The sequence below is a fragment of the Cyanistes caeruleus genome, chromosome 5 (genome assembly GCF_971803275.1).
Source record: "Cyanistes caeruleus chromosome 5, bCyaCae1.hap1.1, whole genome shotgun sequence".
Lineage (NCBI taxonomy): Eukaryota > Metazoa > Chordata > Aves > Passeriformes > Paridae > Cyanistes > Cyanistes caeruleus.
The window spans coordinates 49,556,024-49,567,157 of NC_141705.1; the positions used below are offsets into that span (position 1 = coordinate 49,556,024).

General features: G+C 43.5%; 1 protein-coding gene and 1 long non-coding RNA gene across 3 annotated transcripts in view; one reads left to right on the top strand and one right to left on the bottom strand.

Annotated features, from left to right (window-relative positions):
• Nucleotides 1–6,183, bottom strand: part of METAP1 (methionyl aminopeptidase 1) — a 27,518-nt gene extending 21,335 nt beyond the window's left edge. The window contains exon 1 of one of the 2 annotated variants that reach the window (XM_086888404.1): nt 5,529–6,183. In XM_086888404.1, the coding sequence (XP_086744530.1) occupies nt 5,529–5,648 (120 nt within the window). In that variant the 5' untranslated portion in view covers nt 5,649–6,183. Of the gene's footprint in view, nt 1–5,175; nt 5,209–5,528 lie in introns of those variants that run through there. The other variant, XM_023927025.2, reaches the window with a different exon arrangement.
• LOC147653099 (uncharacterized) lies at nt 5,903–8,772 on the top strand. Its single transcript, XR_015286706.1, has 2 exons — nt 5,903–5,987; nt 6,610–8,772. It is a non-coding gene; the product is annotated as an uncharacterized LOC147653099 (long non-coding RNA).
• The last annotated feature ends 2,362 nt before the right edge of the window (nt 8,773–11,134 follow it).

An 11,134-nucleotide genomic window follows, 5' to 3' on the forward strand; every position in this document is an offset into this window, starting at 1 on the left:
TGAAGGCATGCAAAACAGAAGACAAAAAAAGAACCCTGACGTACAGGATTTTGCTTAATAGCAGGCTATCGGTTATATATATATATTAAATACAGTACAGATTAACTCACATTTTATCCATAAGTACAAGTATGTTGAAGTGTTAATACATTTGATGTTAAATTAAACAGCTGACTCTTTTCAGCATGCTGAAATCCTTCTAAGGCAGTACAAGCCCACAGAGACGGCCTCTGGTCCAAAAAACTCTGTACAAAATTCCCAAACTAGCCTAAGCAGCACACATGAATAGACAGTTTTTCAGAAGAGTCAAATATGTGTTTTCAGATTCAGCTCCAAGAGAAGTACCTACATGCAGAACCTTGGTATCAGCAGGGTTGATCGACTTTCTCCTTCATCTAAGACCTGGTCTTATCCTGAGACTCCTGGATCCCTTGTGATCAAGCCCTTCCTTTGAGGAAGGGACTGCACTTTGCAGCTCTTCAGATTTACAGAAATATACAACTGATTTTTGAGAGTATTGTGAAGGAGCAACAGACCAGAGGAATTCCAACTGGACTATCCTGACAGTACATGGAACACTAGTTCAGCAAGCCTGCCTACAAGACTCTGAAGTTCTACTTTCAGAAAGTCATGAGGGCTCAGCTTTTATACCTCACCAACAACCAGGTGCTTACCCCAGACACAGGTACTCATGGTGATTTATAGGCAATTGAGAATGTCAGCTTCCTGATGAAGGGAATCTGATTTTCTAGAAGATGGTATCAGCTGAGTGCCATTTATGTCTGAGGAAACTCCTATGTGCTGCAGTTGAATCCAAGCAGCTGGTTTCAGCCTATTTCAGGCACAAAAAACAGTGAACCAAGGACAAAACATTGCACTGATGTCCTATGGTCTGATGTGAGAGAGGACAAAAAATTGTCTCATCCAGGTTCATTGCTCCCTGCTCCCCATCCCCAACACATTGACAGTGAAAGGAAACAGCAAAGCAGATGGGACAACAATCTTCTCTTCAGGTCCACAATTTTTCACAAATCATTGTGACCTTGAGTATCCAAAGCTGTCAAGGGCCCAGGGCCGAGTATCGGTGAAAATGTGCCTTCCAGAAAGCAGTAAATTGTATATAAACTCAGTGAGAGAACAAAACAGCATTTCTTTCCAGTCACCGAATTTAACAAGTCATACCCCATCTCAGATACCAGGAGGTATCAAGAGATACGGGAAGGCACCCATCAGTGCAAGAGAGACGCTGCCCCCGACTGTACAGTTCAGGGAAACTGCTAGCCCTTCCAACACACGTGGCAGAGTCACCACATAACCCCAGTGCTCACTTCTGCCTCCACAACCAGACCACTTCATACACCCAGGGCTGACAACACAGTGGCAATGGCCACTGACTTCAGCGTAAGAGAATGTTTCCAGTCTACAAGAAGACTGTAAATTTCTACAAGTAGGTATTTCTGAATTTGGCTGGAGAAATGGCCCTGCACCAGCATCTAATCCACACCACAGAAAACCTACTCTGTTTTGTTCAAGAAACTTATATAAGTAGTATGAAAGAGGAAGTTTTTCATGAAAGCAACACAAAACCACTAATAAGTGATCCATTCATAATTAGAAGGCTCATATAAAAATGGTAACTAAATGAGATCTCAAGAACAGTCACTACTCTCCCCTTCTTTATCCTTCAGCCACTTGTAGAAGACATAAAAGAAATTCAAATTGTCTACTTAAACACAAACTCTTTATGTATACTACATGCAAGTGGATTGTATCTGTAAGGCAGGTTTCAAAACAACAAATTCATCTTAGGAAGAGAAACTCTACACTTGAGATGTGATGCTGGACATTGTGTGATTTCCACATTCAGAAGACAGACTGAATTACTGTCTCTCACTAAAAGATGATAAACAGACACAACACTGCAGTAAGTCTCTAAAAAAAAATAAACAAGACAGTGAAAAAGGGTAGCTGTTAGTGACAGTACTTGATTTACTAGCCTAAAATATTATTAAGGGTTAACAGCAGACAGAATCCCTCAGCAGAACAGTTCATCTTGTTACACCTTGAAGTGAAAGGGGAAAAAAAAATGCCAGGGTTCAACACACCACCTCAAGAGCTCCTTTGCTGCTAAAAGCCATTTTTACCTTGTCTCCATGACCAGTTCAAAAACCTCCCTGCTAGGCCAGAACCCAGCCACATGGGCCTCCTTTCTATCCATGACCCACAAGCACAACTACTATTTAAAAGCTGTACCCAGTTTCCAAGGTGCCCAACAGTGAGAGAGGAAACAGTGTTGGCTCAAAGAAATCTCAGAGAATGTCAAATTACTCCAGCATAAGCATTTTCAGGGCATGTTGTTGAGACATACGTTCTGATGCAGAGAGGGAGTAAAAAATAAGTGACCAGAATAACACTCTTTCTCCAGGAAAGGAGAAAAACAAATGATAAATCCATCAGGGAAATCATTGTCTTGATGCAATCTACTTGGAAACTTCACTTAAATTCTTTATGTGCAGTCATGAGAAATAATTTTTAATCAATCTTCACACTACACTGAGATTCTCAGTCCTATACTTCCTATACCTTTCAGTCCTATATCATTTTTTCTTAGAAAATGATATGTTAGTAACTTATAATCCAAATACATGGCTTCACACGGTTACCTTCCTACAGCAGTTCACAATTTTCTGTTGTTTATTTTAGCACTGGAGAAAATAAACTCCTACAAATTTGGTTTTCGTTCTGATTGGAGTTTTGGCTTCATGAAAAAGTCATTGTAGGCTTCCAAGCAGATTAATCACCTGATGCCCATGGCCATACAGATGCTTTTACCTGTCAAAGAGATGTCAGATAGCTTGTGGCTCCCAATCCAGCCTCAGCCCAAAGGAAGAGCCCACACGCCTGGCTAACACCAGTGCATTCCATAAGGACTGGCTGACTTTATGGTTGGGCCAAGCTGGGCCACAGTGGGCAAGCCTGCTCTTCATCAGCACACTTCTGAAGTGTTTCATGACCCTGCAGAGCTAAACCAGCAAAAAGCCCCAAACAATTAATGCAACTGCTTTTCTTCCATTTAAAAGAAAACTCTGAAGACCTCAGAAGTGGCCCACCAAGGAATCAGGGACAGCCTAAGGGAAAGGGTAGAAGCACGCATCCTTAGACAGAGGGAATAGCACCAAGCCAGCTACAACACAAGCTGTGCTGTGAGGTGGAATAACATCCTAGGTCCTCACTAGCTTATGTAGGAGTTATTTATGCATGTAAGACCAGAATTGAAAGAAAACCACCAAAGAGAGAACAGAAAAGTTTCACCAATGCTAACCAGTCCACTACTGTCAGCTGAAACTTGCTGGCAGTTCGGAGAAAACAATAGTCCTTCACCTGCCATGTGTTTATTTGAAGAGGCAGCCAGGCTGTCAGCAGCACCTCACCTACCCTCCTGACAGTGCTTGCCAGACACCGGGGCAGGACCGCAGCAGCTCCTCCACGGCACACACCAGCTGGTGAGGAGAGCTGGAGCCTCAGGACAGCTCCATGCTGGGCTCCACACAGCAGGGATGAACTACATCATCTACAGGATGAACATGGGGACTCTTCTCTCAGTGCATAGCATTTCCTGCATGTCTTTAAAACAGGCTGTCACATCAGGCTATCAGTAATGTTCTTCTCTGCAACACCTTGCCCCAAAACATCTGAAGCACCTTCAGTGTGCTTACCCACATTCCTGATTGGGACAGCAAGGCACAACATGCCCCAAGTCGCTCAGAAATGAGATAACTGGGATTCCCAGTTCAGCATTTCACTTTCTAGGCAGGACAGCTTTACAAGCATGTAGCCAGTTATCCAGCAGCCTATTTTAACAAGCCAGGAAGTATTTCCAGTAATTCCCCTTTTACCTAACAACAGCAGCATATTAATATAACTAAACATATTATAATTATATATATATAATTACATATAATATAATATAAAATATATAATAAAATAGTAATAGCAATATTTCAAAATAATTAAACTTAGTATATAGAAAACAAGAATCTCTGCATCCTATACAGAATTAGCTGGGTTAAGAGACTGGAAGAAGGGGAGTGAAGATGTAACTGGAACTCTTCACATTGGCCTCTTTGTTCTCTTAACAAACGGTTTTAACATCACCAACTAATATTTATATATACCAATGATGCATTTATGATGAGTTTTATATTAGACGTGTCAAAACACACAGTAAAACACAGAGCAAATCCTAGAAGTTTATCACAAGCACCATGTGGGAACTAGAGATACACACTTCTCACAACAATTCTGAGTTGCAGTTGCTCTAATTTGGCATCAACTCCCAGCACAGGGCACAGAGACTTCAGGGGAAAGTACCAGAAACTGTGCAGTGGGTGTGTCACAAGCACGTGGGGAATTTTTCCCTAGTCCTATGCAAACCGTAACAATCAGCTTACATCCTAAACCACAAAAAATATCTTCAGAGTTAATAAGCTCATCTATCTGAAGTGACTGAATTATTTTCTTATGTCTATCTACAAAAGTTCGGAGACTTTACTCTGAATTACAATTGAGACTAGGAAAGCCAGTGTTAATCTCTGAACTAAACATGAATGTCCTCACTGATTTTGACAAAATTTCACATACAAAAAGTTCAAAAGATTAGGCTATGTATTTTCATGCACATTTTAAAGTTAATTAAAAAAAAAAGCCAAAACAAAACAAAAAAATCCCACAAACAAAAAGCACACTCAACAGTCATCAGACAGTTCTTTTTATGGGAGGACCACAGTCTGTTACCACTGTGGCCTACAGAACACGTTCGATTCTCACATTTATTCGTGGGAGCTGACTGCTCTATGACATGTGGCCTAACCTGAACCTTCCTGTTTGGCACCCTCAGAGCAGAACATCAAAGGACATACTGGAAAAAAAAAAAAGTTAGGAACAAAAAGGAAATAATTTTTTTAAAAATGGAAGCGTATCAAATAATTTTCACAGAAACTCGTAACTTAAAGAAAATCTGTTTTCAGAGCAACAAGTCTCCCGGTGTCTATCCAAGCCGAGCAACTCCAGAGCTGACGCCGGCAGAGAAACGCACCCGCTGGAATTTGATGAGCACGTCCTCACTTTGTCCCACTAAGCCTTTATTTTTAAGGGGAGAACACGGACCACCCACACCTTCAGGCAGAGGAACATCCGTGCACCCTCTCACGAACGCTCCGGCTGCGCTTTGGTGCCGCTGAGGTCCCGCATCGCCCGCGGCCACGAGGAGAAATGGAGCTCCCGCCCCGCCCGGGGCCGCCAGCCCGGCTCCCCCGGCTCCAACAACCGAGGAACCGAGGGCGAACTTGGTGCGGGGTCCCTGGCCGAGCGCTGCGGCCCCAGGCCGGCCGGGAGCGGGCGGGCAGAGAGGCAGAGCCGGGCACCCCGGGCCGGGCCCGGGCGGCCGGGAGCCGGCTCGGGGAGCTGGATCCTGCGCCCGCCGCACGCCTGGAGCGCCGAGCGAGGGGCTGGGCCGCGGGGAACCTCACCTGGGAGCAGAAGTAGGAGCCCTGGATGCCCAGCTTGAGGCAGGTGGGGCACTGCAGCTTGGCCTCGCTGCTGCAGCCGGCGGTCTCGCACACTCGGCGGGTCTCCACCGCCGCCGCCATGCTGCCGGGCGGCCACGGGGGAGGAGCCGCCGCCCGGAGCTGCCGCCGGCTGGGGCGGGCGGGGAGAGCAGGACGGAGGGAGGGAGGGACGGAGGGACGGAGGGAGGGGGAGAGGGACGGGGGGAGGGGGAAAGGGACGAGGGTCCGGGGGTAGGGACGAGGCTCCGGGGGTTCAAAGCCGCATCCAAGCCGGCCTTGAACGCTCGCAGTGATGGGCCAGCCACAGCTTCCCTGGACGACGCATGCCAGCGCCTCGCCACCCTCACAGTAAAGAGAGCGCTTAGCCTATTTAGCCCAGAGAACAGAGGACTGAGAAGGGATCTCATAAATGTCTCAAAGGTGGGTGTCAAGGGGATGGTGCCAGGCTCTTTCCCGTGGTGGTCAGGGACGGGATGAGGAGTTTACGGCCATAAACTAAAGGACAATAAGTTTCGCCTCAACATGAGGAAGATCTTTGCAATGAGGGTGGCATAGCACTGGAACAGGCTGCCCGGGGAGGTCATGGACTCTCCCTCTCTGGAGGTATTCCAGACCCACCTGGACACTCCTGTGTCTGGGTGACCCTGCCTTGGCAAGGGGGTTGCCCTGAATTATCCCCAGAGGTCCCCTCCAACCCTAATGGATTCCATGAAGAACTTCCCGTAGTTTTCATCTGAGAGGCTGTACAAGAAATTTTTCAAGCGTATCTTCTTTTTTGTGGAGCCTGGGCTGTGGTATGTAGGTCTGTCTGTGTGGTTTATAACAATTCTTTTGCACTATTTTTAGCCCAGGTAAAACCATCACAAAATCAATATTCAGTAAGGCAGTAACTAAAATTAGAAAAATAGGCTGCAGAGTCAAGGTGGCATTGTCACATGAAGGATGCTGATTGTCTTCCTGGAAAGAAAAGATTAGAAACCAATGATCTGTCATAAAAATAAATGTGATTAATGCACATATTATATTTCTCCTATTTGCATAGGTTAGAGAGTGAGAAAAGATACTACTTTTGCCTGTAAAGATGACTGCGCTTATGTTCTCTGGGTATTGTCAAACCTAGAGTCAATGTAGAATCACAGAGTTGTTAAGGTTGGAATAGACCTTTAAGATCAAGTCCAACTGTCAACAATGCACCACTGCCGTGTTCACCACCAAACCACGTCCTCAACTGCCATATCCACGTTTTTTGGAACACTTCCAGGGATGGTGATTCTACCACCTCCCTGGGCAGCCTGTTCTAATGCTTTACAACCCTTTCCATGAAGAACTTTTTCCTAATAGCCAATCTAAACCTCCTCTGGCACAACCTGAGGCCATTTCCTCTTGTCCTGTCACTGATATCTGGAGAAGAGATCAATCCCTACATGGCTTACAGCCTCCTTTCAGGCAGTTGTAGAGAAAAATAAGATCCTCCCTGAGCTTCCTTTTCACCAGGCTAAACACCCTCAGCTGCCTCTCACCAGAGTTGTGCTCCAGACCCCTCCCCAGCTCCACTGCCCTTATCTGGACATGCTCCAGCACCTCAATGTCCTTCTTGCATTGAGGGGCTCAGAATTGACCACAGGATTTCAGGTGCAGGCTCAACAGTATCACAAAGGAATGATCACTATTCTATGTACTAAAACATCTCTAACTTAATGTCAGTGCAAGGTGCTTTTTACTGTTTCATGTCAATAAGCAGTTGATTTCAGAAAGAGCATGGGGAGATGCCTATTGCGTGGGGGAATAGCTGCAAAACACTTCAGAGCACATATCTGCAAGATCCAGCCATTTGTACCAGGATCCCACTCCTTGTTTAAATTTCAGCTGTCTCCCCACTGCTGGCAAGTACAGACTATGATTTCAGTTAAAACTTTGCGGGATGAGATTCTGTCTGTCTTTCTCCTTCAGTGTCATTAACTTCAATTAAACTATACCAATCCTTATTCTGATATTACTGCACAAAATATTCTGATTTCCTGGCATCCAGGAATGCCAGGATGACTCCCCAGAAAGTGTGATTCAAAATCCAAACTACAATCTCAGTATTTTCTGCAACTGTCTTACTCCCCGTGGCCTTCTGTCTCCATCTTAATAAAGAAAAATAATAATTTAAAAATTCTTTATCTCCTAAGCTTAGGGGTTAGGTGAAGATTTCTGTTTTCCCAGAACAGAAAAGCATACATCCTATTTTTTCAGAATAAGTGTATTCATATAAATCTAATCTACTTGATGCATTATGATAGTGTTAATTGGCAAAAAGTGGCTAAGTAGCCCCACTGACTATAGGACAAGGGCAACAGATAAAATGTATGATCCAGGTTTGCTGTGTGATAACCAGTTTCACTTAGCATGGCAAATTAACTGAAGGAATTTGATGCCATGCTATTACTGAAGTGTACATCTGCACGTGGACATCTGTGTTTCTGACAGTTCTCACCTTCATTTCTCCAGTACTGATAAGTACTTGTATCAGCCTACCATTTGTAGAAAGCATGAATTCACTGTCAGAGCAAATTAGGAATGTTTCTAGGATGCCTGCAAAACACAAAGAATGCAATAACTATTTTCTTAAACAAGTGAAAATAGCGGTGTTCTGATTCATGCAGCTCATGCTGTGACAGTATTCATGTCCAACTTCTGAAGATAGGCAACCAGCTGCCAACCAACATAATGAAATATCCTTAAAGGACACATCTTTAAGTGCTTATTTTAACCTTCTTAAAGCAAAATGTTACTGAATGTGCAGAATCACTCCTTAATGACCCATATCACTAGCAGGTATTGTACTGTGAAAAATCACTGCTGCTTTTCCAAGCCACCAACAAACCAAGCTATCAAGCAAAGCAGGACGAGTACCTTCAGACACTTCAGTCGTCTCTTTGTTCCGTTTGAAGAACCCTAAGGAGTTGCAGACATCGTTTACCTGGTTAAGCAGGGTTTGCAAGTACCTGTCGTCACTGACACGGTATAAAAATCCCAAAATATACTGGCTGATCTATTTTCAGTGTCTCCTGCTCAAATGTCATCATCTGCTTCTTGATGAGATTTCAGAACAATCGTTATTAATAATTTAGGATACTTTACTAAATTTTATGAGCATCTAATTCACATTCAAATTCATATCTGAGTATAAATTCACAATTTATTCCTATTTTTGTCTTTCATCCTTACTGAGACAATGTCAGTATACGCTTGTGCTCATTTTGTAGTGGTCAACAAGGAAGCATGTAAGGGAAAAAAGAGGACTCCTGCTCTAACTAGTAGACAGGGTTCCTTTTGTTATTCGGTTTCATTTATTTGCTGTATTTCTGAACTGCAAATTAATGGCATGCTGTTTCCCTGCTCACTTAGGGAAGCCAAGGATGCATGTATTAATTAAACAATTTAAATATATGTGTAATTTAAAGAACAGCAAGCCCCCTAATTGAGGAATTTGCAAACTTGCGTAATTATGCTCTGCAGTCTTTGGAAAGAGCACAGACTGCAACAGCAGATCAGCCTAGAATAACAATCCCTGAAAGATTTTTGCCTAGGATTTGCTGTTGAAATAGTTTTTAAACAGCCCTACATCATCATCCCCATAGTAAAAATTATGTGGTTTCTGTGGTATTTCAATGCTTTTGTTTTCCAATTTGGCCTTGATGTTCTGATTTACAAAATGAACCGACTCCTGCCTCCTGGAGGTCCATCCACTGCCATTTCCCATTATCTGGTGGCACACTCATTCTCACCGGGGAAGTTCACTGACCTTTGCTGTGACCCTACCGGAGCAGAGGTCTTTTTTCTCTGTCAGGCTTTTCACATCCCTTTCTGTCTGCCTGTCCCCCTGTGTTACAGACCAACGCACACAGAGGCACATGAGTCACGAATTTTATAGCCCAGTCATGATGCTTGATTTATGTCCACTGCTGTCCTCCCAACTCCTCCAAAGTGATGCAAGGCTGGGAGTACGTGAGGGCAGCAAAGAGGGCGAAAGGGGAGGTCAGCGATGTCTCATGGGTCAGAGAGCAGCTGCAGAAAAGCGAGAGCAGCTGGCAGCTGAGACAGCTGCTGCTTAGGGAGAAAATGGCCACGGAATTTAACATTACTTAATTAAGAGAGCACCTTAGCTTGGGTCCCCCTCCTCGCTTTGCTTCTCTACATTGCAGTACTGGGGGCTGGGCAGTCCCCCTTTCCCAGTGAAGCTCTTGGTAGCTGTCTCCTGTTCAGGCTCATTGAAGACGCAATTAAAATGCCTCTTTGTCTAGCGATGGCTGAAACAATGCAAAAATGCCACCCAGGAGCCAGGCCACATGCAACTGTGCACTGTTGTGGCTTGGCCAGATGGTACAGGCACCTACAGAGTTTCTCATACCAAATGCAACAGTTATGTTTAGGTTGTGTGTGTCTGTATGTGCATGCAAAAGAGAAGAAATCACAAACCCACAGCCAGCGCCTCAAATATGGCCACAAAAGCATGACCTTAGAAAGTGAATGGAAACCAGCCCTATAGGAAATATTACGCAGAGGAAAAGACAAACCTGTGCTCGAAGCAAAATAGTCCTCCTAAGAGCATGGTGGGGGGGGAGAAATCATTGTAAACATCCTTTGGAAATGAACAAAGTTGTATTCAAGAAATACCTGTCTCCATTTTTCCTCTTTAAGGGAAAAATATGTGGGATTTCAAGTTCTGTACAAGTCTTTAAGTTAACAAAGAATGCAATTTATTTTATTTTATTATTTATTATCTTTTCCCCTCCGTCGGTGCAGATGCAAACTAAACTACTGAAAGGCCCACTCCAGCCACAAGCCAGGCTGGATCAGCCTTACTCAAAGCTAATTCCAAGCAAGCGTTAGCTGTGGTGAAAAGGAAGATCCTGCACATTCTTTTGTTTTGTTTTGATTTGACTGTTCAAGCTGTACTGCCTCTTGCAGAATCTGTATTGATACAGGACATCAAATTTGCACTGTGATGTTTCTCTCTGCATTCAAGAACACTCTTCTGGTATCCAAGAATTTTAGCATTTTCCATTGTATGTATATGAAGCTTGATTGTTTTATCATGGGACAAGATCAAAGAGAAACAAGCTGCACCTTTGTAAAAAAAATTGTGGTTTTGTAAAAAGCATTGCTATTTAACCAGTAAGTTGCAAACTTTAAAGAGAGAAACTCCACTGCTGGAAATATTTTAAAGAATTTGTGTATACATCTGGAGATGAGAAAAATTTTATTCTTTACTATGGAAGCACAGTAGAAGTCATGGAGTGAAGTTCTAGCCAAATGAATTCAACAGGAATGTTACTGATCCAAAGAGATTTCACTTAGTCTGTCCCATCAGAGTGCCATAAAAGTAGACTTAATAGCAGTAAAATACAATTCATGTTTTATTTCCACTTTAGATACCATGGACAATACTGTGTGACATTAAAAATTCTTTTTATTTTCAAGTTTCAAAATCAAACTAAGATGATCAGATTTTTAATCACATGCAACACCGTGATTCTAAAACTGTTATTTCACTCAAATCACTGAGATACATGCTTGCA